The 27,893-nt window shown below is 34.6% G+C and overlaps 1 protein-coding gene across 1 annotated transcript in view; it reads right to left on the minus strand.

Annotated features, from left to right (window-relative positions):
• Positions 1-12: 12 nt before the first annotated feature.
• DHX35 (DEAH-box helicase 35) overlaps positions 13-27,893 on the minus strand; it is a 34,801-nt gene continuing 6,920 nt past the window's right edge. Inside the window, exons 3-22 of the mRNA XM_015812957.2 lie at positions 27,379-27,471; positions 25,134-25,211; positions 21,926-22,030; positions 20,889-20,950; positions 19,939-20,008; positions 19,182-19,241; positions 17,389-17,501; positions 15,933-16,029; positions 13,197-13,355; positions 11,996-12,206; positions 11,127-11,251; positions 9,315-9,369; positions 7,487-7,582; positions 7,108-7,202; positions 6,674-6,751; positions 5,802-5,931; positions 5,303-5,384; positions 4,621-4,692; positions 2,899-3,037; positions 13-1,731 (exon numbers count right to left, since the gene is read on the minus strand). Coding sequence (XP_015668443.1) covers positions 1,687-1,731; positions 2,899-3,037; positions 4,621-4,692; positions 5,303-5,384; positions 5,802-5,931; positions 6,674-6,751; positions 7,108-7,202; positions 7,487-7,582; positions 9,315-9,369; positions 11,127-11,251; positions 11,996-12,206; positions 13,197-13,355; positions 15,933-16,029; positions 17,389-17,501; positions 19,182-19,241; positions 19,939-20,008; positions 20,889-20,950; positions 21,926-22,030; positions 25,134-25,211; positions 27,379-27,471 — 1,965 coding nt within the window. The 3' untranslated portion in view covers positions 13-1,686. The remainder of the gene's footprint in view (positions 1,732-2,898; positions 3,038-4,620; positions 4,693-5,302; positions 5,385-5,801; positions 5,932-6,673; positions 6,752-7,107; positions 7,203-7,486; positions 7,583-9,314; positions 9,370-11,126; positions 11,252-11,995; positions 12,207-13,196; positions 13,356-15,932; positions 16,030-17,388; positions 17,502-19,181; positions 19,242-19,938; positions 20,009-20,888; positions 20,951-21,925; positions 22,031-25,133; positions 25,212-27,378; positions 27,472-27,893) is intronic.

The raw sequence follows: 27,893 nt of genomic DNA on the forward strand, positions 1-27,893 counted from the left end.
GATGGGTCAAGCTTCTCTGCAGACTTGTGAAAAGCAGAATGGAAAGAGGAATTTGAAAAAGTGACTCAGGATGCACATCCATATTCTGTGTAAAAATAATGCCACAATTTATATGTATTTTAAAAGAATAAAAAAGAAGAGAACAAGTCATACAACCAACGTATGTTCTAGAAAGAAAGACAAATCCATATTTCCAAGATACATATATCTAAAATAAGTATTTCAAAATAAATATCAACATACTGAAGCAAAGAAGGAAATTACAAAAGAAAAACAGTCAGTGCACACCTTCAGCAGTGTACTCTAGACAAGCCATCCTTCCTCTCTGAGGAAAACAATCCCAGCACAACTGCAAAGTTCAGAACATTTTATTTAAAAAATGTATGTCAAAAGATTTCTTTTAAGATCCATGAAAGTAATTTTTATCATTTGTTAGATTTCACTATAAACAACACTGTCAAATGGATCTCAAGTTAATTGTAAAATGGGGACAGTACTCCATTTCTTGGAGGGAATTTAATTTCTTGAATTTGTTCTAATTTGCTGTTTCACTAATATCTTTCCCTCCCCCAAGCTACAGACATTTTGCCAAAACTTCTTATTTACTGTACAAGGAGCATGCAACAGAAACCTATGTAGGCAGAGCAGTAGCAATTCTACAGCGCCCTGTGTCCCGTTCCAAGGAAATCTTATATTCAACTGAGCCTCAGCTGGAGAAAAAGAGAATATCTTCTGGATGTGGTCCTTCTGGCTCTGTTTTAAAGTTGGATTCTTTATCCTCATTGCTATAATCAGCAATATCTGAATTTTAGCAGACTGGCATTGGACATAAACCACATGCCAAGAACCACAGAGTTTTGTTAACTATAATACCAAAACTTTGAGAATGTGCAGATATTGCCTCCAAGTTCCTTATTTCTTAATTTTGAAATGAAAGGAAACAACAAACTATAAGCCCACCTTAAAGTCCTTTCTCAAGAAGCTTAATTTAGTGACAATCTTGACATTATAGTTGTAAAGTAAGTTAATTTGAAAATCATGACCATTGTAAGAGAGAAAATGCAAGAAAGAACAAATGTAAAAACTGGTAAAAGATTAGAAATCTATTGCTTTACAAGAAAAAAGGCAGGGGGAAAAATCACAGCAGTTAGGCACAATCACAGTTTCAAGGTTTTCATTTCTACCCATTAAGGTACGTCAAGGCTTTGCTTGTGTTTCCAAATCTGCCTAATATTAGCAGGTAGTTCCAGGATGATCACATTTCTCACAGTGGTCTGAAGGATCCTGAGCATCTCTCTGAGGGCACTGTATTTGCCTCCTTCCTTTTCTGTTTTAAGAGTATAATGTATCCATGTATTGCAAATTTCCTTGAATTGCATCTCTCTCCTTTTGCACTGATAATTTTTCTACTTTATTTCAAAATGAGCATAATGCCCTGATGAACAGAAGTGGTCATCACAACTAGACTGCTGGATAAGATGTCCACAATACAAGCTCTATTTAAGTGTTACAATGTATTGGTCATGCATACATCCCTACAGAATCCTGGCAAGCAGGCATTTCAACATGAATAGTTGATATGAGGTCAGGTTGCTAATCAACTAATTGTTGGAAGGACAGTTGTACATTTTCAAATTGGCGACAATTTCAGCATCGCACATGATGAATTCCAACAGCCAGAGAGAGTCAGTGGTCATCTACTTTAGCTCTTTTGGCTTTCAGGGAAAGATGCTGTAATGAAAAAAAGATAGTTTCTTTTAAAATTTATAATCTCATCAATGGTCTAATGAACTAACTCTTCATCAAGGAGTTAAATCAAAACTGCATCAAATTGAATGTTGCTTTTGCAGCTCTTCTATGTTGCCATTTGGCCAAAAGCATTAAAATGTACAGCCATTTGCCAATATAGAAATACAGGTAGTCCTCAACTTATGACCACAATTTCTGTTGCTAAGTGAGACAGTTGTTATATAACCTTTGTCCCATTTTATGACTTTTCTTGCCACAGTTGTAAAGTGAATCACTGCAATTGTTAAGTTAGTAACATGATTGCTACGTGAATCTGGCTTTCTCATTGACTTTGCTTGTCAGAAGTCACAAAACGTGTTCACATGGCTCTGGGATACTGCAACAGTCATAAATATGAGTCAGCTGCCAAGCATCTGAATTTTGATCATGTGGCTATGGACACATTACAACTATTGTAAGTATTAAAAATGATCATCAGTCAGTCATTAAACAAATTTTGGTAAGTCAAGGACTACCTGTAATTGCTGTTTTAAAGTTGTAAAAATGTTGGTGCCTGGTAATAAAAAATAAATAAAATGAGGAAAACACACCTTGCAAAGTTGCAGACTTTTGTAATTCTTTCATCAATAGAATTTCTATTATAATGAAGCATTCAACTGTTAATTAATCAGATGGAGTAATAAGTCATTCCAAGTAGAGTTGCATACCATACTCACTGCTCTCTTTATGTGACCGATGGTGGTAGAGAATAATTCACAGAGCTGTTTTCTCTTTTTCCTCCTTTCTACTTGTCTTCTAAAGAAAATATATGCCTTGCTTGCTGATACTAAGCTGACATCATCTCTCTTTTACATTTAAAAATCTAAGTGATCAACTATTCATATAACACCATTTTGTTATCAATGGTCCCTCTCTCTTCTAAATATTTGCTAGTTCGTACTGCTTGCTGAAATAAGACTTAATTGTAATTAATGGTGGGTTTTCATTTTGTGTTGACTATTTTGAAACACAGCTGCTCCTTATTTAACAACCATCTCATTTAGCAACCAATTTAAACTTTGAAGTATATTATAATCTAACAAGCATTTTTAAAGTGAAATACAAAAACACAAGAAAATATAATAAGAGCTGCCAATACAGCAGTGGTACCGTTTGGAGTCCATGCCGAGCCCGTACCGTTCCTTGCTGATAGAAATGAGGGGCCAGTTCCAATAACCAAGCAGATTTAATAGCTGTAACATCTCGCATGTAATACTTTGAAGTCTGTATAACTTCATTGTACACTACCCTAAAGATAAATGATAAAATAAAAATAAACAATATAGTGTATGAGCCTTGAAACCTGAGCTCATTCATGAGTTAATTATCTTACAATATTTTACCCTTAGCATAACTACTTGATATGACATGGCATGGCATAAGATTCACAGACACACTTTGGCCAGATTAGAATCTTAACTGCAGACAAGCATAAAGCCGCATGAACAACAAACAGGTGAGTTTTCATTAAAATGCAAAGATTTTATGGACTTTTATATATTTTCATTTAAATTCAAGGCTTTTTCCTCCCACTCATTCATGCCTCAAAGTCTGGTGGTTGTCTTACTACAATAGGTTTCCCCAAATTTAGGAAAGAGAATAACAGTTTGGAAATATTATAAACACTGAACGTCTACACATTCTTCTTTGCTCAGACAAAATATTAGCCAATTTCTTCATGAATCAAAGGACAGCTAGCAAGAGGATCAAGAAAAGTCCATCCTAACAAACTCTTCAATAACCTAATCCTTTTTGCCTTTCAATAAATCTGGTTAAAGAAAATTCTGTGAGAATTCTGCTTTTTGATAATCTGCTAAGAATCTAAAATCTTTATATCATCTCTACCCTGGAGACCATTGGCTTCCACCTCATGAGCCCCATACCACACATAGTTCATTATAAAGAACATCCATTAAGAAAACATTTAAATGCTTTCCCATTATTATTCCATAAGAAATTATATCATGTAGACAGTAAGCTTCAATATGAACATCTTTATGCTATAAATTAACATGCACATTCCCACTTGAGATAGAAGAGATTTAGAGTATTTGAACTGTTTTGGAAGTCAGCTTTACATCTCAGTATACCTAGAAAGAGTTCAAAGAAAATACAATACACACAGAAATCTCTCTGAAGAACTATATTATCTAATTATGACCTTGCATAGGAATTAGCAACACTCATATTTGCTTGTTAGATTGATCCAAGTTGTTTCTCTCCATCCAGACCTTCAGACACTGAGCTAGGACTTTGATGGCATCATCAAGTTGGACCTGGATCAAGATGTATAACTGGGCATAACTGGCATACTGGTAACATCTGACCCCAACCAATGGATGACCGCACCCAATGTTTCATGTAGATGTTAAGCAGAAGAGGATAAAGCATTGAATTCTGCAACATTCCACAAGTGAGACCAGACACAGAGAAAGGAGAATCACTGTAAAACAGTAACAGTAACTCCTACCCCAACCCTCAAATCCAGACCAAATTCTATAAGTCAACAATACTGAAAGCTATTGAGAGATCAGGAATCATTATAGACACACCAAATAATCAGCAAATATGATTAAATATAATGTATGCCTTCCATGAAGGCAAACTTCTAACATCTTCTAGCAGTCAATGCAAACAATTCCAAAAGCAATCACTATGAAGTCTGTAGTCAAAAATCAATGAGTAGTATCGGACAGCATTCACTCAAAATGAAATCATTCCATTTTGCATCTTGTAAACTAACATAACTTCTAAATTACAATCTTTCAAATCTAATATTGGCTCTCCATAAATTACAATATCAAAACCATAGAAATAAAAAACTGAACTTACCAACGAGGAGGCTTCTCTGCATACAGCACTGAAGTGGGATGGATATAAAGTTCATGATCATCGCGAATAGTCCTTCAAATAACATTATTTCAGAAATATAATATTTATCAAAGCAACATGTCAATGTTTATGTACAGTACAATACAAGCCATTATCAATTTCCTCAAATACTGGTATGATCAGCACGTTACTAATCAGCAACATTTCAGCTTTTCCAGCCTTCTATTGAATATTTTGAAATCTCCTGTTCATTTTTCAAATGAAGATTTTGTCAAGAAAAACATCTCTTCTCAACCTAATTGGATTTAGTTCAAATGAATTCACTATCAAGATGACCAGTTTGCCAAAATGGAGCAAGCATACTAGAGACCAATTATTCCAATTGATGGCTATCAAAAAGAATTTTATGAACTCAAATAATGATAATTTTATATATCATGTATGTAGTATATTTTATCAAGTATCATCTTGAACTAATTTCTTCAGTTCAATCGTGACTAGCCTATGCTTCATTGACTAGCTAAATGAAAACAATAGTATTTCTATTGGTTTTGGAAGAATTTGCTAGAATGAATACTTTGTGCTTATATCTTTTTGTAACTGCTTACTTTTTAATCACTGCACTCTGTGTTTTATATTAACTGTTTGATGCCAACCATATGCTGGGTAAAAATACATTTACCTGTAACATCCAGTAGAATGAAATCTGGCTGCATTAGCAAAAAATCCAGAAACAATACATCTTAGAACAGGGTCTGGATCACCTATAAGAAGGAGATGGATTTGTCATTTTACAGTGAGCATGTATCAGAGATAGGTATCTTGGCATCCTCCAGATATTCTGACTTTAAAATCATAGCAACCAATCATGGGATTACCGGAGCTGCCCCACAAAATATACAGAGAGGCAAGGTTATCTTTTTCAATAAACCTGAAAGGCTCAAGTTAAAAAAGAAAAATAATAGCCAATAATTACAAATTAGTGGTGGAAGAAAGAAAAAGTAAGTTCTTCTCAGAAATACATATTCCTGACACAAATATGAGTTATAAGAGACAATGCCTATAAATAAAGAAATGAGTACTATTACATGCTAAAGTTAAACAAAACAGAAAAATTCCATTCTGCAGATCAAACATTAAAAGTACCCAGGAAACACGTCGCTAAATTAGGCAGTTCATACCTTCACTAGATTTTTTGGGCACTTTGAACTTGACAAGAAGTTTTTTCAGCTGCTCCCTTACAATTGTGGCTCTAACAAGACCTTTATAATTCAGAAAGTGTTCCTGACACCACTGAGAACTTTTGTTGTGCTACAAATAAAAAGGAAAAGATGAATCACACTAACAAAATTTCTATCACAAAGTGTTAGTTAACACTTACTTCATATGCAGTTTTCTGATTTCCTTAATGTCATGAGAATGAGAATGAAGATATACACAAATTTTCCCACTCTACATTACAATCTCAAAACCTTATAATCTTTTTTAAAAATAAAAGCAGTGCAATTTGAAAAATAGATTCTACTATTTTGCTAACTCAAATAATAAAAGGCTTTAAACCCACTTGATATCCTTTTTGTAAATCTCACAAACTGAAACTTATTATTAGTTTATCTGCATCTTAAATCTTAATTTCCACTGAGAAAGCTATTGCACATGGCAGAATTCTGCAATAAAGACATACTTGAAAGGTAAGTACAGTAAATATGCTCCCAGTTACACAACACAAGTAATTATAAAGAGTAAGAATCTCAGCTTTAATTTTAAATATTACATGTTCCTATCTCTTGCTGTAAAAGAGATAATTGTTAAAGAAGTATGTCTACTAAACACACAACATGCTGTTAAATCTCTAAAATCACAATACTTTGGGGTTTTCAGTTATCTGTGCTACACTTCTTGCCTTCATTACAACTAAAATGGACTTTATAAGCTTTAGAAAACTCATCCAATGTTAATTATTGCAAATGATATTTTGGTATATACTGACATCAGTTGGAATCATGGCTGGAAAAACCCAAAGATAATTTTGTAGATTAGTTTAACTGCTTACTTTTATAAAAGCTTCATAGACATTAAGCATCGTGAGATGGTCACCCTCCTCAACAGCAAATTTTCTATGTTCTCTAATCTGAAAAGGAGAACCCTTTTATATAGCAAACAACAGGAGCAGGAATAATTTTCTGCTAATTTTCAAGAACAGTACAATCCTAATAGGTTAAATCTGCACTTAAACAAAGTTTCAACTAACCCACGAACACAATAGTCTTTTGTTCAAACGGTATTTCAATAGGTATAAGTACTCAGAAGTAAAAGCATATCAAAAACTACATCATTAAAACACAAGTCACACATAATGTTTTTCATTAAACAGCTAATAAGGAGGCACAAAATATGAATGAAAACAAGGTAGTGAAGTGTACAAGTCAATGCAAGCAGTCTAGAAGTGTTTCAGAGTTATGTCAGTGGGTATAGACCAGCACTTACAGCTTGAGCTTTTTGGTTTGGAGGAACTGTGAAGATATTTTGGATTTGCATCATGGATGCAATGCTCAGAATCTCTTGGGAGCAACCAAAATTTCCTGCAAAATGATTTAAGGAAAAATGGGGTGGGGAAAAGAAAATTCATTGTCATGGAGCAATGCTTCATTTGTTACACCTTTCCAATTAAAACAGCTATAACAGAATTATATCTGCTATACTGCTTTCTCCCTATGCCCAGCTCACTTTCATAACCCAGATGTCTATCATGCATCTACATCTAATAATACAGCAAATTATTTATTTTTAATTATAAACGCACATTAAACATTTTAATTACAAATTAAGAGGAATTAACAGTACAATTTATAATAGAACGTATTACCTGATTCTAGGAGCATCTTTGCAAACATGGGATTTAAAGGGAACTCTGCTATTCTAATTCCCAGAGGTTCAGTGAGACGACAATATTTATCCAGTCCTGCAGGAGAAAAAAATCAATGATACAGAATGTAAATACTGGTAATTCAGGATACCTTAAATGTAAAATGTTAAGAGTATAGAAAGACATTATTGGCTGCATTATTTTCCAGAGCTAAAACCATATTCCTGGAAACTTTGCATTATTTTGTTGTTGTTGTTAATTGCGAAGTCGTGTCCGACCCATCGCGACCCCATGGACCACGTTCCTCCAGGCCTTCCTGTCCTCGACCATCTTCTGGAGTGCATTTAAACTCACTCCTACTGCTTCAGTGACTCCATCCAGCCACCTCATTCTCTGTCGTCCCCTTCTTCTATTGCCCTCAATCTTTCCCAGCATTTGGCCCTTCTCCAGTGAGTCCTTCCTTCTCATTAGGTGGCCAAAGTATTTGAGTTTCAACTTCAGGATCTGGCCTTCTAAAGAGCAGTACCATTCGTATAATAAAAATGTAATCAATTATAAAGGTTGAAATCTACATATCCTTTTTTTACAAAGTAATACAGTATCTCCTATTATATTTATGGTCTGATAGCTTAAAAGAATTTCTTAACAATAACTTCGTTGTATAAAATGTACTGCATTTTTATAATTATAATTTTGACTTTTCAGACCTGCTCTAAAGATAGAAGCACATATACAGAATATATAAATATTACTGTTATAAGTTCAAAATCCATATGAAAAATGCAATGACAGCCAGAGAATTCTTCTAAAGTGCATTAAGTTATCAGTAAACAAATTTTGCAGCTTACTAAGGATTTCATCAATCTTTCTAAATACTATAAACTATCCATTGGAAACATGTTTTTCTGTGCATAACTAAGCCTTTATGAAAGTACCTATTTTCAAAGCCAAGGAATGAGAGCCCACTCACAGCAGAGTTCAGATGCCATCACAAAAACAGAAAGCCAAGAATACAAAAGGCTCAGTAAGATTTTAGTATCAAATCCGAAAACATAAATGCACCACTGATAATCAAGCAAAGAGCAGCCCTTTGAGCCAACTGAACCGAATGAATGGGGGTTGCAATTGCTATGGAAGAATAAGTTGAATTTCTGCAAGAACGTTCCATTTCTTATTTTACAATACCTATTTTACTACTCATATAGTTTTTGTAAAGCAGTGTTTCTCAATCTCAGCAACTTTAAGATGGGTGGACTTCAACTCCCAGAATTTCCCAACCTGCATGCTAGGGAATTCTGGGAGTTAGTCCATTCATCTTAAAGTTGCTGAGATTGAAAAATGCTGAAATAAAGTAATTTAAATTCCCAGAATCTGTTATTAAGGCATATTTTACTTCAATTTATTCCAGGCAAGGGTTCTGTTTTTAGCCATCTTTTATTTTAGTGCCCTGAACCTACTGATTAACAATCAATACATAAATATATAAAAATGAGATTAATTGACCAAATGTATTACTCCTATAAATGATGGGTACCATTCATTTGCAAAAAATGAACAAGAATGCAGATTACACTAACTAAAAGCCATAAATATTCAACTTCAACATTTGGTCTGCAAAAAAAAGAACAATTTACAGATCTTACAAAAATGTTGGCATACATTTGACACAGAACAAGTAAATCTTCAGAGTGCTCTGCATTAAAGGCAAAAATGTTTTTATTCTTCTAACTCTGGTACATTAAAAGCAATTGGTTAATTGATAAATAGTACATAGGTGTAAAGGCAATAATGTGCACATCTAGAATTAAAAACAAAGACACCATCTTACCTCCTAAGGCATACAACAGCTCCAGAGCTTGCACCATTGATTGAGCTGGTGGAGGCTAGAGAAAAAACAGTAATATAATTTGCTGTATTTGTTATAGAAAGATATTTTCAATTTAGAAACCTGCCTTTCTATGAATTTGAGAAGGAATCAGTAGTCTCCTACTGTAATCTACTTGGCTTCAAAAAGATTGACACAGATTAAAGAAGAGTTCACTTTGCGATTTATAAGACAATATTTGGGAGAAGAGCCATGTCTTGGATCTGTGCTGGGATGCTATTTTAAAGAGCTAATTCAGCCACTGTGAAGTCCTTCTTCCAACTTCCCATCAAATAACAACATTTAAGAGAGACGAGCATGCTCACCCTATATAACCTAGTAAGACATGCAAATATCTTCAGGAAGAATTGGTCCCAAAAATAACCTGTCCCTGTGCTACATAGGGCTTTAAAAGTGATTCAAAACCTTGAATTGCACCTGGATAACAATTGGAAGCCAGTGCAACTGACACAGCATTGATGTAACTTGGGTGAACTGTGGGGTACCCAAAACTGTGTGTGCCACTGCATTCTGGATCAGTTGCAGCTTCTGGATGGTCTTCAATGGCAGCCCCATGTAGAGAGCATTGGAACAATCCAAACAGGAAGTGATTAAGGCATGAGTGATTATGAACAAGGCCTCCCAATCCAGGAATGGCCTATTAGTGTACAAAATAAATGTATGCAAAGGCCCTCCTGACCATGGCTGCCACTATGGCTTCCAGCAGGAGTCAGGCATCCAGGAAGATACCTATGCTAGATGACTTTATGAAATAAGTGAAATTATCACCAACCACTGATGCCATTTGTTCACTCAAACCTCTTTAATATCTAGAGAACCCAGCTGAAGCTTTGATAGCATTCAGATAAGCAAACATTTATAAAATCTGAAATGTTTTTTCATAGAACTCAAAATGTGTATCTACTTACCTTCACATAATTCTGAATCCTGTTTAATACAATCAACCTTGTAACCATGCAGTTTCTCTGTTTGTAGAGCACTACACCGAACACAAAAGAACTGGACATAGCTATGCTGGAGGCAAGGTTTTTGTGCAAACCTCACTGTGGTTATACTTGTATATGTAGTTTGAAGCAAACTAATATATGAAAAGCATGAAATGAAAACAGCTTTTGGGATCTACCCTATATAATAACACACTGCAAAGTAAGTTGAGTGGCTGATCCAAAGGCCCTCAGTGAGCTTGACTGTGGGTCTTTATGGCCCAAGTCTTACATCCTTATTACTTTACATCACTCATTTTCATACTGTGCTATAGTTATGGTCTACCATAATCCTTAGAGATACAGGTAGTCCTCGACTTACAACAGTTCTCTTAGTGACCATTCAAAATTATAACAGCATTGAAAAAGTGACTTATGACCATTTTTCACACTTATGACCATTGCAGCATCCCCATGGTCATGTGATTTACAGTTGGATGCTTGACAACTGACATATTTATGATGGTTGCAGTGTCCCAAGGTCATGTGATCACCTTTTGCGATCTTCTGACAAGCAAAGTCAATGTGGAAACAAGATTCACTTCACAACCGTGTTACTAATTTAACAATTGCAGTGATTCGCTTAACAAATGTGGCAAGAAAAGTCATAAAATGGGGCAAAACTCACTTAAATTTCTCACTGAGCAATATAAATTTTGGGCTCAATTATGGTCATAGGTTGAGGACTACCTATACTATAAAAGGATAGCAGATCCTGTTTCTTATGATAATATGATAAATATGAAAGATTAAATAAGGTTCTTTTACTTACTGAGAGGAAGGGAAACCTAAGCACGTTGTCAATTCCTAATGCTTTAAGCTGCAATATAACTGGTGCCAGGTTACTGCGTTGCATTTCAGGAATGGTGGACTGTGGCAACTTCTCAAAGTCTTCCTCTATGGAGAAAGTAAAGTTCTTTGTGATTAAGTTTTAAACATGAATCCTGTCCCACTATAAGATTCCACAACTCAATAACACATATTAAGTTCAAGTGTTCCAACTGAAAACAAAGCTGTGCAAATCTTTTAAAACTGGTGCTTTAGAATGCACAGAAACACATACAAAGCAGCTCCTGCAGTTTTTTTTTGACAAGAAATGGTTTGCCACTGCCTAGGGCTGAGAGTGAGTGACTGGTTCAAGGTCACACAACTGACTTTGTGCCTAAGGCAGCACTAGAACTCAGATTCTCCCAGTTTCTTGCCTGATGCCTTAACTACTGCACCAAATTGGCTCTCAGGGAAGATTTATCTGGCTACAAAGAAATGTTTCCCTGAAGCATTCTATAGTACAAACTCTTGTGCAGCATTATGAAGATATGAAGGACTTCAAGAGAAGGAAATTACAGGAAAATCTGCTTCCATAACATACTAAGGAACATAGTAAGGAAGAAAGATTAAAAATGAACCATAAAATTCTATTTTGGGGTGGAAAGGTGGATTATCAACAAAATTCCCTCTTACAGAATTGTGAAATATTTTTTAACCATCTGCATAAGGAACAGTTTATTAAGTTTATTTTTTACTTATAAAATCTTCTCACAGACAATGAAGCTGAATTTATTATTACAATTCTAAGTTACAGAGCTCAATTGTGAAACTATTGACAATAGATTAAAAACACCACTAATAAGCGCTTGACACCTGTGTAAAGTCTGTAACATTTTCCCGAGCGATTCCGACCAGCACGACCAGCTCTCTGATTAGCCGAGGCCTTCGAGATTGGGACAACCACAAGACATTCAATGGCTGTTTTGGGATTATATGCACGAAGCTTCACAAAGCCACAGTCAACGACAAATGAAATGCCATTGATTGTGATAGAGGTTTCTGCAATGTTAGTAGCCACTATCACCTGAAAAGACCAAAATAAAAATTAGTCCCTATCTCATAAACAACCAGGTAAGCTTGAGAAAATAACAACTGTGGCTTTTTGAAAAAATTGCCCTAAAACCCACAATATTATTAACACAAATGGAAATGTAAGAAATGCTTATTATTTAAGGTATGTAACAGCAATAGCCATTTCAAAATACTGAAAACTTTTCAGTAAAGCATTATTTTGTACATTAAATCTGTAGAAACTGCAGATTAGGAATGGACTTCTAAAGACAAAATTAGACCCCACAGTCAGTAGATAAATTTTCCAGAATAAATAAACAGTTAGATGAAAAGCCACACTTCTACTTTCCTTCTTAAAAAATAAAATTAAGAACAACTGTTCTTTCATCTGACATTGAACAGGAAAGTGCATAATTAAGTAGGTTAAAATGGGGGGGGAGCAAGAAAAAGGGACTGATGCAGAAGAAGGGGTCACATTCTTAACAATATACCATTATAGCCAATCTATCTGGTTTGCATTCAGCATTTGTAACAGCCAAATTATGGTCTAGAATGTCCCAGCAGATGATACATTTTTGAACATGATACAAAGTATAATAATCTCTATATTTTTCAAGGGTAATATAAAGCATCTCTATGCATATCCTATCCTAATAAATTAAGTATGAAAAGATGGGTACTACACACACACACACACACACACACACACACACACACACACACACACACACACACACAGACAGAGCAACCTTACCCAGCTTGTCATCTTCCAACGTACTGATACTGGAATGTTCTATAATTTCTGTCCAGAATGCTTATGCTGGAAATACTGGGAGATGCAGCCTCAATACAAGCACCAGGCTTGGCAATGTTACTTAGGAACAATAAGTAATAAGCCTGAGCAGGGGGTTGGACTAGATGACCTCCAAGGTCCCTTCCAACTTTATCATCATCATCATCATCATCATCATCATCATTATTATTATTAAGTACATTACTTTACCTTTCTCACATTATGAGACATCCTTTCAAAAATTTTCATCTGCTCAGTAGCAGGCAATCCAGCGTACATAGGAAGAACACGCAAGTGCTTCTTCATGCCTGTGCGAGCGATGATTCGAGCTTGTTCTATCAACATAGAAACAACTGTTTCTACTTCTTCCTAGAAAAGCAGTTGAGTGATTGACAGATTAAATTATATTTATTGTACCTTCAAGAGCATATCACGGGGCTGAAATATTCTTAAAGGAGACATCTAATAGCTTCTCATAAAAAAAAAATTCCCTGTTCATGATCTTAAAAAGGCCAGTTAATTGTGTTAATAGGATGCCAAACATCAAAGTGAGTTTCTTCCAATATGCCACAATACTTTGTAGTCCAATAGTACAGAGAACAGAATGGGAACATTCATACTAGAGCCTTGTTACAACTATGAATTATCTGGCTGGTTTTAGAGGACTTCATACAAAACAGATAACAGAAAAGGAAGTATAAATTAAGGCCACACTTGGAATACTGCATCCAGTTTTGGTCACCACAATGTAAAAAAGATGTTGAGACTCTAGAAAGAGTGCAGAGAAGAGTAACAAAGATGATTAGGGGACTGGAGGCTAAAACATATAAGGAACGGCTGCTGGAATTGGGTATGTCTAGTTTAATGAAGAGAAGGTCTAGGGGTGACATGATAGCAGTGTTTCTTTTCATTTTTAGTTTAAATATAAATTTCCTGCAAATTTCAGAAGTTGAATGGAAAGTATATATTTGTGGCCTTCGAAATGAGGTAAGCTTTCTTTTTCAGGCTTCTTTAGATTTTTTGCCACCTTTTTTTAGATGTGCACAAATGTTTCAGTAGATGGCTGTCAAGACAAATATTTCAATTACTTGAGTACTATGTCTTCTTTTTTATTCTCATTTGTCAGAAAAATAGTTCACAGAGGTAGAATATGCCTTATCTCTTATTTTTCATCTCATTCCAAATTATGATTTCTGGTCTTTTGCACAAAACAATCCCCAAATTTTCATTTATTTGATACATCATACATACTTCAGGACATTTTAATAGTGCTATTCTGTTCTTCAGTAATAAATGCATGTCACTAGCATGTGAAAACAGCTGCTAGCGCTTATTCCATCTATTAAAAGAGTGGACAACTTCATGAACTTCACAAATGAAGTTTGTGAAGAGTGCTACCCTTTTGCAACAACAGAAATGACCTCTTCAAATACTCTGAAATAAGCTGGCAGGCAGTGTTTACATACCTAGTAGGTTAGGAAAGTAGAATTTTCCTCTGAACTAAGAATGTGACAATTATGTGTTGTCATAAATCAATCTAAATGCAAAGAAATATATTTCCTCATATAATAGAAACTGCTAAAAGTGAGTTCACCCAATTGATTGTTACAATATCTTTGTGTGTGAAGCAGGCCTATAATATTCATAATTATATTTCTAATTATTAAACACATTTTAGCTAGGTATTAAGCACATTCCAATTGCTCTCATCACTCCCAATCCATGTTATATCATATCCTACAAATTTTTCAGATAGAAAAATATGTGGTAATGCCACATACTTCTTCACTTCAGATCCCCACTTCTATATGCTGTTGCCTTGAACCATTAAAGCTAGAAGTGAAGAACTTGCTTAAGTTTCAAAAAGCAATAAACATCATAAGTAAAGATTAGAAGTATAAATTTATTTTATTTATTCAATTTCTATAGCCACCCATCTCGGACAAGTGATTCTGGGTAGCAAGCAATCATAAAATATTCATGTACAAACCATTCTGTGCATAAAACAGCTGGTTTCTGGTACTGAATTGGCACACGTATTTCTTGTGCTTTGTTCCACACACAGATTTAAATAAGGTTGAGGGAGAGTTTGGGGAAATGCCAAAGACATGTGCAAATAAGAGTATATGAAAAGAAAAAGACTATAGAGGGCAGACTCGTGCAAGATACTGAGAAGAAAAAAGAATGAACAACACACATCAGTCTTACTCAACTCAATCTGTTTCATCTAAACCAGTGTCCCTCAACTTCATCAACTTTAAAAAGTGTGGACTTCAACTGGCTGGGGAATTCTAGAAGTTGAAATGCATACTTCTTAAAGTTGCTGAAGTTGAGATACACTTATCCAAACCAGAACAGCTAAAATTTTCTAGATATGGTTCTGCTGACCGATGGCCATTTCAAAACAGTTTGGCAAAATCTCTGAAAATGCCTTGGTTTGTTCCAGGTTCAGAACAAAACTGGTTTCCTGTATCATGCACATCTTCATATTATCTTATACCCACTGGAAGCAAAAGGGAAGTTCTGGAGAACTGAAACTTAATTTATTGCACCATAGGCAGGAAAGAAATATTATAGATTACTCACTCTTGTTTATTATTATTCTAAAATAGGCAAATACATACTATTAAAAGAAAATGCCTAAATATTTACATTTGATATTTGTGCTACCTCAAGTGTGTATGTGCCTCTCATGTGCATACACACCTAGATACACTATCCTTGTCTCATATCCTCCTCATATAACCACAAATCACAACATTCCAGGCCAATAGAGTCCAATACTATAATTTAGTAGCCTCCTCTCAGTATCACTAGATTCTGGCAATCTAATATAACCAGTATTTTAAGCTAGATGTGATCAGCAATTTTGCATGAAATAAAGTCAACATATTATCTTATATCAAACCAATAATTTCAAGAAGGCAAAGTTTATTTTGCATCTACCTGGCCAGTTAAAAATGCCAGTATATCTCCATCACCTTCTGAATTATGAATTTTCATGACCGTTTCCACAGTTGACTTCACATAATCTGGAACAGGACTGTTAGGGGAAAGGGAAAAAAACATAATAAATTTCCCAATAAAAGGAAATACAATTTCTACTTATCACCAGGATTAAAGGAAATACAAATAGATTTGATCCTTTGAGTAGGATCAAAAAATTAATTCTAACTACTCTTTTCAGTTTTCTTCATAAAACATTTAATACTACTAAACAGTCTATAATTCAATTTATATACACATGCTTAAAATGTTATTTCACACTAGTGGGGAAAAATAGTTCAACAAAAAGTAAATATCCTTTAGCATATTATTAAAAATCTAATCTTTAAACAATGCAAAATCAATATACGCTCAAATACAGCATATGTGAATAATCTATATTGAGTTTCGAAATCTGGTTCTAATGGCTTTCAGTAACTATTAGTCCACAAGCAACTTTTAAACTTTCAACAAGGAAGCAGGAATTAAAACTGTTGCTATCTTACATAGGGAATCTTACCCAAGCATACCTTTTTATCATAGAATTGGAATGGGCAGGATCACACAAGGAAATATTTTAAAAATATTTGAAATAGAATGTGGTGGAAAATCTAGATTCCAGTGCCTAGTATGTCATTCCACATAGCATTCAAAGTAAAAAAAGAACTCACTAAATTGCAGTATATTTGTATATGCATATCAATTTACAAAGCTAATGAAATAAGCACTAACCAACAGAATGTATTACCTCATACAGAAATAATACATTTGCTTCAAGAAGGCTACAAAATATGTTTTATCTATTATAGATTAATATGGCTACTCTTCCAGAATATTTTATCACAGTTAACTTGAACACTTCTCACTTTAGTCAGTTGTAAAAGTAGCGATGTTACAAGAACATAAAGGGACAAGCAAAAGATTATCCACCTATGACATCCTCATTTCTTGCTCAGCACCAAATGCAAAAGCAAGCATGTGGATGCATAGGTAAAGAACAAGCCCACTTCTGCCACCGGACCTTTCCATCTCCTTCTGTGGAGGAGGAGGGAGGGCATGAAGGTGCTGCCAAGCTTGCCCATAGCCCTTCTGTGGAGGGGGAAGGGGAGAATTAAGGTTCCAGGGGAGGAAAAGCATGAAGATTCCACCGAGCCCCCGTAGCACTTGTCTGAAGTCTGCTCCAGCTGGCCGGTGCAGAAGGGGACGGGGGAAGGTTCCTGAAGCCCTCCTCCACTCAAGTCTGCGCCTGCTGCTCACAAAATAGGAGAGAGATACAGTCAATTGGAAAACAGGATTTAAGTTTATATCCTAAATGTGTTGGTAACAAAGCCCAAGAATACCTAAAGATCCATTTAATCGTCCTTTCTCAACCAGACTTCTCTTCTAACCACCACTTAAGCATTAAACAGGAACCGACCTCTGAATGTAGAAGACATCCACAGGAAACGTCCTTCCTTCCACAGTGAGGATCATGCTGGTATCTTTGCTTGGATCACTGCTCTCATTTTGGTTAAAGAAATCCCTAAATTTCTAAAGTAAGGACAGTAAAATCATCACCATCAACACCAGCTAAAGGAAGCAAACACTTATCAAATACTGGAAATCCAAGGAGAAATATTTAAGCTTAAAATAAAAACATGGATTTTTTTGTGCAAATCAAATCCTTACTTCTAGCAGCATATTTTCAAAATAACATCAAATAGTTAATAAAACATATATAACTAGCATATATGTTCTAAATATCTATATATCTATCTCTGTCTCTCTAAGATATATATGAATATATATATATATATATTTGCAAATTTTAAATTTTGACCTTCATTTAATAAGATCAATAAATTATCCATTTTTAAAAAAGAAGAACATATATCCAACATTTTTGGTAAATTTAAAAATAACAATTTGTTCATAAAAATGTAAAGTTAACAGTTACAATTACAATTAGCTGGAAGCAAATTTATACGTATATATAAATATATGAGATATAATTTGCATACTTGACACATATTAAATATGCAGTTAAGCTACTTTCTACATTCTATGTAGACACATAATGTATTATAAAACACAAGCATATAAAATACTAACCATGTGAAATACAACTCAAATTTTTCAAATTAGCAGTGTAGTCTGTATTTCTTTTTTTAGATTTACTCAGTCCAATAATTAATGTTCTGAAGACATTTACTGTGATTAATAACAGAAATTTATTTACTACTTACATTACTAATGGATAATTATTTTCCATCAATTATCACTGGCAAACAAAAATTGCAGCCTTTTAATTTTTAATGAGTAGGAAAATTAGACAGAACTGAAAGAACATAAAAGCAGCCATTTATTCAATAACTCACTCACACACAAAGAATCTAATCTATATTAAAGTAAACTAAGATGCAATTTTGCAGGTTTTCTAACAGTTTCTGAAAAGGAATTTTTGTATGCAGTTCAGCCAAGTAGAGATAACATAACTCAAACCTTTAAGTTTTACACAAGATAACCATTGCCAATTAATTACTTTTGAGGTGAATCATGGCTTTCAGTACTCAACTAGGAGAAAAAAGTCATGATTTTTTTTACTGAGAAACATGAAGTTCATTGTACAAAGCTTATTTTCCCCCCTGGGCTGGCATAATGCTTTGAGTACATTTCCAAAACAAAGATCACTCGGAAATGGATCTTCTTAAGGCAAACACCTTTTATCAACCGTATTTATAGAAAAAAAAATACTATGTTTGGGAAGAAGAATTGTGAGGGCTGGAGGAAGATCTCCATCCCTCTTTCTATTACCAGGGAAGCAGGGAAGAGGGAGGAGAGGAAGAATTCAGATAGTGATTTGGAATGGGAATGACTAGAGATGAATGGAATGCTCCCTAATCAAGATAGTGTGTCTTCTCAAATGACTTTGAACTAAAATCCAAATTCAAAACAAATTTTCCAAGTGTATCAAATGATCCATTTATTTTCCTAAGCTTAAAATAGTTTCTATTACAAAAATAATCACTTGAACAAAATCACCGCTTTTAAACAATCACCATTTACTCTGGTGGGGCTTAAACTCACAACACTATGTTTCCAGAAGACTATGCCTTTGTACTCAAATATACTGATGAACCTCTTACACTTTTCATCCTAGAGGATAGATCACAACTCAAAAAATATATATTGCCTCATCTTTCTAAGATACTCTTCTGGAGCGTCACCTACCTCAGCATCCAGTGTAGCAGATGATATAATCAAGCGAAGATCTCCTCGTTTTTTCTGAACCTATAGGAAAAAATATTAAAGATTGTTCAAATATCATAAAAATCTAAAATTAACATTGATGAGAACTACTGGCACTATATTTTACATTTACTTATTAATATTATAAGGTAATTATAAAATCAGCTTTTGTTCTCATTTCTCATAGAAGGACCCATTCAGCTAAACTTGACTGAGAAGAGCATGTTTTCATGCATTAGTTTTTATTCCATAGATTCTCCTCTTCTGAATGATCAATTAGATCTTAATTTAACCCTAGAAGCATGTAATCTTTACAATAACCCTCATCCTTGATATATCTTGCCTAAAAATTACTAAGCAACATTGCACAGTGAAACAGGATACACTATCCTATTTTCTCCATAGCACTCATATTCTTGAAGAGAATGATGCTGGAAAATGACAACAACATACCAGAAGGGAAGTACACACAGCTCTCAAATATAGAACTGTATTCCACAGCATCTCCATTGGCCATGCTGGGTGGAGTTACTGGGAACAGTAGTTCAGCGACTTCTATTAGGAACACAAATTCTCATTCTTAATGTAGATTGAATATAAGGGCCTTAAAAATAATTAGAACTGACAAGGTATAAGCAAGATTGCAGGCCAACAGCAACATAGTAATTGTAAATATTTGCTTTGTTCCCAACTCAATGGTTGCAAAAGGAGGTATTAAAAATATAGTCAGAATTCTAACCTTTTTTAATAAGCCAATAGCAATATCTGTATATAAAGTCCTTTCATGAGCTTCATCCAACATGATGACACTAAACAAAAGCCAAAATATATATTTTTTTAAAGATCCCAATCATGAAATTTTCATCACAATATTAAACATGCTTGGTAGCACAAGTTAATAAATATAATTCATGATTTAATAGCCACAGTTAATATATTATGGAAATCATATGACTAAACTGATGTTACATACTTGTGACTCCCTAACTTTAAAAACTTCAACAGTTACAATAAAGCATAATAAATTATACATAAATTCTCAGAAATACAACTCAAAATAATTAATAGAAGGTCAAGAATAGCTTTTTATCTAAACCATGTCCTTTGAAGAAAATATTCAAAAATTGCAATCTGAAAAACTTTTCTTGGGCTACATCTAGCCATATTATTCCACTGGCAAAATCTAGTCAATTAACCAAATGGATACTTATTTTCCATCTGACTTACTAAATAATGTGAACCTTCAAAACATATTTGGAGCACACAGAAGGACAGAAAAATAGAGGTTATTCTTGTTGTGGGATTTAACAATTACTTATATAATAGATTTTTTAATACAGATGAATAAATATGTGGTATGTATTGCAGCAAAACTCAGAAAGACAAATGAAAACAGAAGGAATGAAAAAAAACCAATCTGCTTATACTAGTTCATCTCTTATGAACTATATCTATGTTTCTGTTTGTGTGTGTACAGATAGATAGGTAGGTATGTCGACAGTGAGTCAGTCAGTATCATTATAGTATCTGATGTATTGAAATAAACAAAACTCAGAATACAAGATTAGTCCCCATTTACAATCTATATTCAACCAAAATAAGAAAATGAAGTAACAAAGAGAGGTAGAAATGAACACAGAAAAAGGGAAATTTCACCATTTATAGCTTTACAATAATCAGTGTGTTTACCTATATCTGGTTAGTAATGGGTCAGCCATCATTTCCCTGACCAGCATTCCATCTGTCAGAAACTGTAACAAACAAACAAAAACCATCTGTGTTTGTTCTGAAACAAGATTCATGCCCCCAAATTGCAGCAGTTGATAAGTAATTTCATCTACTTCCATGGGTTCAGAGATTAGTGTGGCTCTTTTATATAGGCAAAGTAGTAGCATGTTTGCAGAAGACAAGGAATGCCTGGAAGAAACTGAAAGTTTGGAGAAGGACAAACAACATAAAGAAAAAAAGTGATAGTTGAGGATGCTCAATGGAACAAAACATTGTTTTGGCTGTAGTGGGAAACAAGGACAATTGCTGAATTACAAAAGGTAGTATTTTACAGGGCATAATCACCTATTTATTTATTTATTTAAATGAATTGGCTGCCCTTCTCTAATGAACAAATCTGACATTTCTTTCCATTATTTAAATGTGTTTTGGAATATTGGAACCACCCTGGACTCACTTAAGTATGTATGAAACTGTCCCCACAGATAGTCCTCAACTTACAACCACAATTGGGACCAGAATTTCCACTGTGGGTTGTTGCAGTAATAAGTCAGTCAGACCCAATTTTATGACAATTTTTATGGCAGATCACCATGGTTGTTAAGTGAATCACACAGTCATTAAGCAAATATTACAGTTGTTAAGTGAATTTAACTTCCACAATTTTTTTTACCAGCAATTTGGGGAAAACTCACTGCAGGGCTCTGCAACCATTCAAGTGCCTCAATTGCAATCATGTGACCGTGGGGATGGTGAATCATAAGTGTGAGTAAAGGTTATAAGGCACTTTTTCCAATGAACCATCATTAAATAAATGGTTGTAAATCAAGGACTAACTGTATTTGACTCTGAAAAACATTAGAACCTATTCAAAACAGTCAATCAGTATTGATCTCCAGTGTTCTCCTCTCCAGAATGTACTGTTTCACTTGATCCTCACTGACTGGAAATATTTATAAACACTTTCAGAATAGAAGCATTTTGCTCAAATATATTACCTTAATTCTTGTAGCCTTTGGGTCAGTACAATCATCAAATCGAATGCAATATCCAACTTCATGGCCCAGCAAGGCACCCCTCTCCTCAGCTACCCGTTCTGCAATCTAGGAAAAAGAATAACATTAATATTGCAAAAAATAAACACATTTGATCTGTGAATATGTACTGTTTTTTTATCTTGCACAACTAGGGAAAAATAATTTAAAAAATCAGTGAAGTAAAATTTGGTTAACTTGAACTAATTCTGTTGGATCATTATGTAGTAGTTAAGTATAACCAATCTTTATATGGCAAGGCCCAGTTTTCATTAATAAATACTGGCAATGCAATTATTCTGCTTTTACGAGGATGAGGAAAAATAAAATAAAATTTTCTGTACTTAAAGATTGCACCAGCACAAGGACTTCAACACAAGAAAGCTGGAGGTCCTCCAAAACTTTCTTCCACCAGAAAACTGCCAGATTGTCGACGATTTTCCCTTCATCAACAGAAATTTGGTGGCGGCCTTCCAGTTGTAAAATGCTCTCACTACTAAAGAGGTGTAGCTGATGCCAAAAAGATCATGTAATAGAAGCAACTAGACATATTTTTGGATTCAAATTAAGACTATACAAAGGAAACTTCAACTTGAGAAATGACATTGTCTGCTCTGTTTCTGTATGAAAAGGCACCAGAGAGAAGAATTATTTGTTGGCATTCATTAGCTTTTTAAAGAGATGACATTATGGGAAAAAAATAAAACGTCTGCAATGATTTGATACTCAATGAATGAAAATATTTGTCTCATTATTTTAAAGCTTTATTATGGCTGTTTTCCCTATCACAGTTTTGTGTCATTAAAACTATTTCACAATATTCCATCAGTGAACAGATAAGCAGTTTCATTCTAATAATGAATTTCAATTAGTTATAAAGCTAAATAAACAAAAGCATAATCTATATCAACTAATACTTGCTGCACCAAAGATAGAAATATCCAAGTGTGTTTCACACTTGTTCTTCAAAATGGGCCATGTGATAAATTTCAACAACCTTGAAATGAACCATGGCTAAACCCACACATAATTGCAAAGTTGAAATGACACATTCTAACCATATTTATGCAATGCTACATTTTAATAAATATAGAAAATCTTTCAAATACAATGCCTATAATTCAAGAAAAATATAGCAAATGTTTACAAAGTTCCAAAATGTTAAGTAAATGTGGTTATGAAATAAAAGCAACTATTTAGCGCTATTTACTAATTTTCCTAATTTTACAGATTAAACTAGTCTTTATCACTCTGGGGAGTCAACAGAGTAAATGGATGAAATCTTATGAACACCAAATCTTGCATGCATTTGGCATTCTCACAGGGTGATGCCCATTTTAAAATTTTATTTAATTTTTTTAGAAATTCATACATAAACTATTTTGTAAATCATGCAACAGAACCCAGGGAATGAAATTCCAGCTCCAGGCATAGTCTGAGCATTCTACTATTGGGACAGTACACTGAATCCAACCCTTCCCTAAGGATGAAAATGAAGGAGTAGCATACAACATCTTTCCTATAAGTAGCATTTGTTGCTGTAATCATCTCTTCCATTATAAGCAGCAGGAGAAAACTGCACTAATGGCTCCTTTAAAATTCCTCCCCATACAGAAACCAGGACGACTTAGGATGTTTCACATCCATAAGACCGACTGATATCTCAGGTTTAATCACTTATATATCCCCAGCACCAGACTTTATTGATATGGAAAGGTCTCAACTTGGGAAGTAGAAAGGGAATTCCAATGTCAGATTCTCCCTCTAAAATTAAGAATCAAAACTGATTAATTTTATTAGAAAGAACCCTCTTGGAGACATAGCTTTTGGCAGTGTCCAAAGAAATATAAAACTAAGCAAAATCAATTTATCTTGTGTACTATTTAATTCCATTAAATGGCAACCCATTGCTGAAACCAAGATGACTTTCAAATCAATTTAATAGATTTAATAAAATATCAAATATCTCATTAACCGTGTGTGTAAGCACTTTAGCATTCCTAAAATAGCTCTTTGGATCCTAGCTTTAATGCCATAAAGTTATCCACTGCAAGATCCGTTTGCGCCCTATGTCAAAAAGTTTCAACCTATGTAATTAATTATAATGAAATATACTGATTAATCTAAATGTATTGTCAAAGACTTTCCAGATTTTTACCTGTCTGCTGCATAGGTAGAGTTATACAAAACAGATAGCTTTGGATAGCCCATGTCTAATCCCAAAGTGTACTTTTCAAGTGTTTGGGTCTGTATATGGAATGAAGCAGAACGTTTTTGTTTCATATATAAACAGAAAGGTGATTGTTCTGGACAGAAATGGTTTGGGGCAGTGCAGGATCAGTAGGAAAAAGCAAATGAAAATGGGTTTTGTTTGTGATGACATCAGCAGCAGGCACTGAAGGGAGGCAGGTGAAGAAGGGAAGGAAGATGCTTAGAAACTGAGAACAAATCAGCATACAGGTTATGCAGAAGAGACTGTAAGATTGTAAGAGAGAATAATGGGCACCAAGTTCACTCTACCTGTCCTATAACATTTCTCCAGAATTTTTTTGTCTTGTAGCGTGTGGGTTTTGGTCAATGCTCAGAACTAAAATATTTCAAAAAAATTTCTGTCAAGTCAAGATAGTACAGCGGAACTAAATATGATGATTTGTTTCAATTTGAAAACAATATATATATATTATACATAAAAACAATTGTGGTTTCCCAGATTTGGAATGGAAAATCAGTCTCTGCCTTAAGTGAAATTTTGTACGAAATATTATTTGCATAGCTGCAACATAATCAAGTGTACTTTCCTCCACATGTAAAGGCATGAATTTTTTTTTTCAAAAAAAAGGAAATTGTTACCAAAACCTATATTCAATTGTGAAAAGCATCAGAGTGTGCTGCGAAAATGCACAGGTCCTAACTGCAAATTACTGACCTCATATCAAACACAAAAATAAAAGAATATACATTCTAAGATACTATTGCAAAAATTTCCAGTGATAGCCTATGGAAAGTATTTATCTGTATCTTCATAGTACCCCATAGATATTAACAAATATCTAGACTGCTTAATGTATTTTCAAATACTTTTGACAGACTTTATAAATTTGATTAAACTATCTAACATTCTGCAAAAATAAGATATATAGAAATCTCAGAATTTGGAATCTAGGGCACTCACTGAAATACAAGCAACTCTCCGAGGTTGTGTTACTCCCACTATCCGGCCTTCAGCAGTCCAGCCAGCTTCTGTTAGATACTGTCACGGGGAAAAAATATTTATTAGAACTGATGTATAAATTCTATATTAATCTTGGTTTCTTAATTATCTTCATTCCTCATTTTACATTTCTATTTTTCTCCAAATACAATGTCTCACTGGAAAAATAATTGTAGATCTAATTCAATGTACAAATAGGCCTTGAATTGCGACAGCAATTGGGATTGGATTGCCACAGCTAAGCAATGCAGTCATAACAATGTCATGATGATCCCATTACTTAGCAATGACCATCCTGGCAATCACATGGCGCTGTGGCATTGCAACCATAAGTGCAAGCCAGTTGCCAAGTGCTTGAATCACACTTGAGAATCATTTATAAGTAACCCTTGATCAATGCTGTCACAACCTTGAACAGTCACTGAATGAGTGGTTGGTTAAGTGAGGACTATCTGTATAATAAAGTAGCACAATGAAGACAATAAACCACTCCTGTTCTTTTTGAAATATCAAGTGAACTAATTTAAACTATTAAACTATTATGCTATTATATTAAATTACAATTCTTAAAAGAATCTAGAAAATATTTAACAGTCATCAGAAAAATGTGTAATCCATTTCCTCACTTTATCAATTAACTTAGTTGGAGAGTTACCAGCTATCAAACTAATATATTTGAAAGGGCTTGGATCTATATCTTGCTTTCTATAAATGGAATGTGCCTCATTATCAGCAAGAACTTTTAATCTAGAAGAAGATTTTTGAGGCTAAATCGAGGGAAATATTTTTATAGTCTTCCTCTTCAGCTCCTTGAAAATCTGTCCTGGAAAGTTGAAGGGTCTTCTGGAGTTTTATGGAAGAAGTTACTGGTGATTACAGAGGGAAAAGGGAACTGGTAGCAAATCATTTATTTTCCCATTTTCCAGAAAGTCTTGAATAGAGCTCATCTCAGAGAGTGCCTTATTGGCAAAAACAAATTCTATACCTAAATTAGTTATTGTGAGATATAATAGCAAAGAATTAGTGCTAATGTGAAAATTGTAAAATATTTTTAATTAGATCAATAATTATCTAGAAAAGGTATGAAATAATTAACCATGGAGTTAATGCAATTATTTTCAAATGTTAATTTGAAAGTGGAGAATATTTGAGTATGCTTCTCTGCTACAAATAGCTGACTTCAACTCCCATAAAAAAGGTAGATCCAAGTTCAATAATTCTGATATTCACTAGATCTAGTGAATCCAACTGGACCATTTGGACGAATTAGATGTGATTATTTAGAATCATTAATTCCAGTAGGCCTATCCATTCAATGATTTCTGCTCGGCATTCATGAATTACAAACTAGCCATGGTTACAAAGTCTATGGCATACAAGCAGAAAAAATTTTATAAGCGATACACATACCTTTATTTAACTTATCAAAGGCCATTACAGGTAGTCCTTGAATTATGACAGCCATTGGGGTCGGAATTTCCATCACTAAGCAATGTGATCATAAAGTGCAATATCATATGACTACATTGCTTAGTGACAGCAATCTGGGTTGCTAACCAAATCCAACCTGTTGCTAGACAAGGACACAATACAAGCCACTCCTGGCTTGGTCTCTCCCAGCCTCGGTGAGGCAAAGGACTGTCTCCTCTTCAACTCCCCACACCCATCTATCCTCCCATCTCTGCTTTTTTAATGACCTTGTACTCCACCATCTGTGCCAACCTTGCTGTCCTGTGTTCACTGGCCCTGTCATCCCTCCAGCCTTGCCACCCTGTGCTTGCTGGCCCTATAATGGCAAAGGGAACTTTCTGGCCCTTGCTGATCTCCGCCATCTTATTCCAGCCACTGCAGATGAAGCACGTTGCATGTGCCTTGTCCAAATTGTATGCCCCTTCTTCTGAAAAGTGACAGGGCCAGCAAGTGCAGGGCGGAAAGGCCAACAGGAGCAGCAAGGCCAGTAAGCACAGAATGGCAGAGGCAGCAAGCACAGGGCAAAAAAGACTAACCCAGCTAGCACAAAGTCGCAAGGCTGGCAGAAGCAGCAGGGCCAGCAAGAGTCAGCCAGTGGGCAGAGGCGAGCAGCGCTAGCAGAGCATAGGGCAGACAAAAGGACAGAGATAGTGATACATCCATCCATGGAAAATGACTGAAAATCAGGCCAAGTATTCCATTAATAAACAAATAAATAAAGATTATTAATACTCACTTGGGGAATCTGAGTACTTTTCCCACATCCTGTTTCTCCAACAATCACTAATGTCTGATAATTTTCTACCAGATAAAGGATATGATTTCTAAGCTGGAAGAGAAATAGATGTTTAGACATGAATTAAAGCACCTCATAAAAGAAATTTTAGTAAAGGGTAAGGATGGAATCCACTCTTCGATGACAATATGGGAATATTTATGTACAGTGCTTTATTGCATACATTCTGAAACAAATCATAAAACAGATTTATTTGTATTATATATAATTTACTTTAAAAGGTTACACTAACAATAAAATATATAAAATAATATCACACAATGACACAAGGAGGCGCATCATCTTTACCAAGCAAGCTACAAGCTAGCACAGAATTCTTATACCCATGCAATTCAACTCGTGTTTACATCAACAGTGAATAGTGGCAGGCTTGTATTGCTGTCACAATGTTCCCATACACTGAGATAGGAAAAATTATTCTGTCTCAGCGTTATGAGGCCTACATGTGTTGAAAA

Source organism: Protobothrops mucrosquamatus, unplaced genomic scaffold (genome assembly GCF_001527695.2).
Source record: "Protobothrops mucrosquamatus isolate PMUCROS unplaced genomic scaffold, P.Mucros_1.0 scaffold119, whole genome shotgun sequence".
Taxonomy (NCBI): Eukaryota; Metazoa; Chordata; class Lepidosauria; order Squamata; family Viperidae; genus Protobothrops; species Protobothrops mucrosquamatus.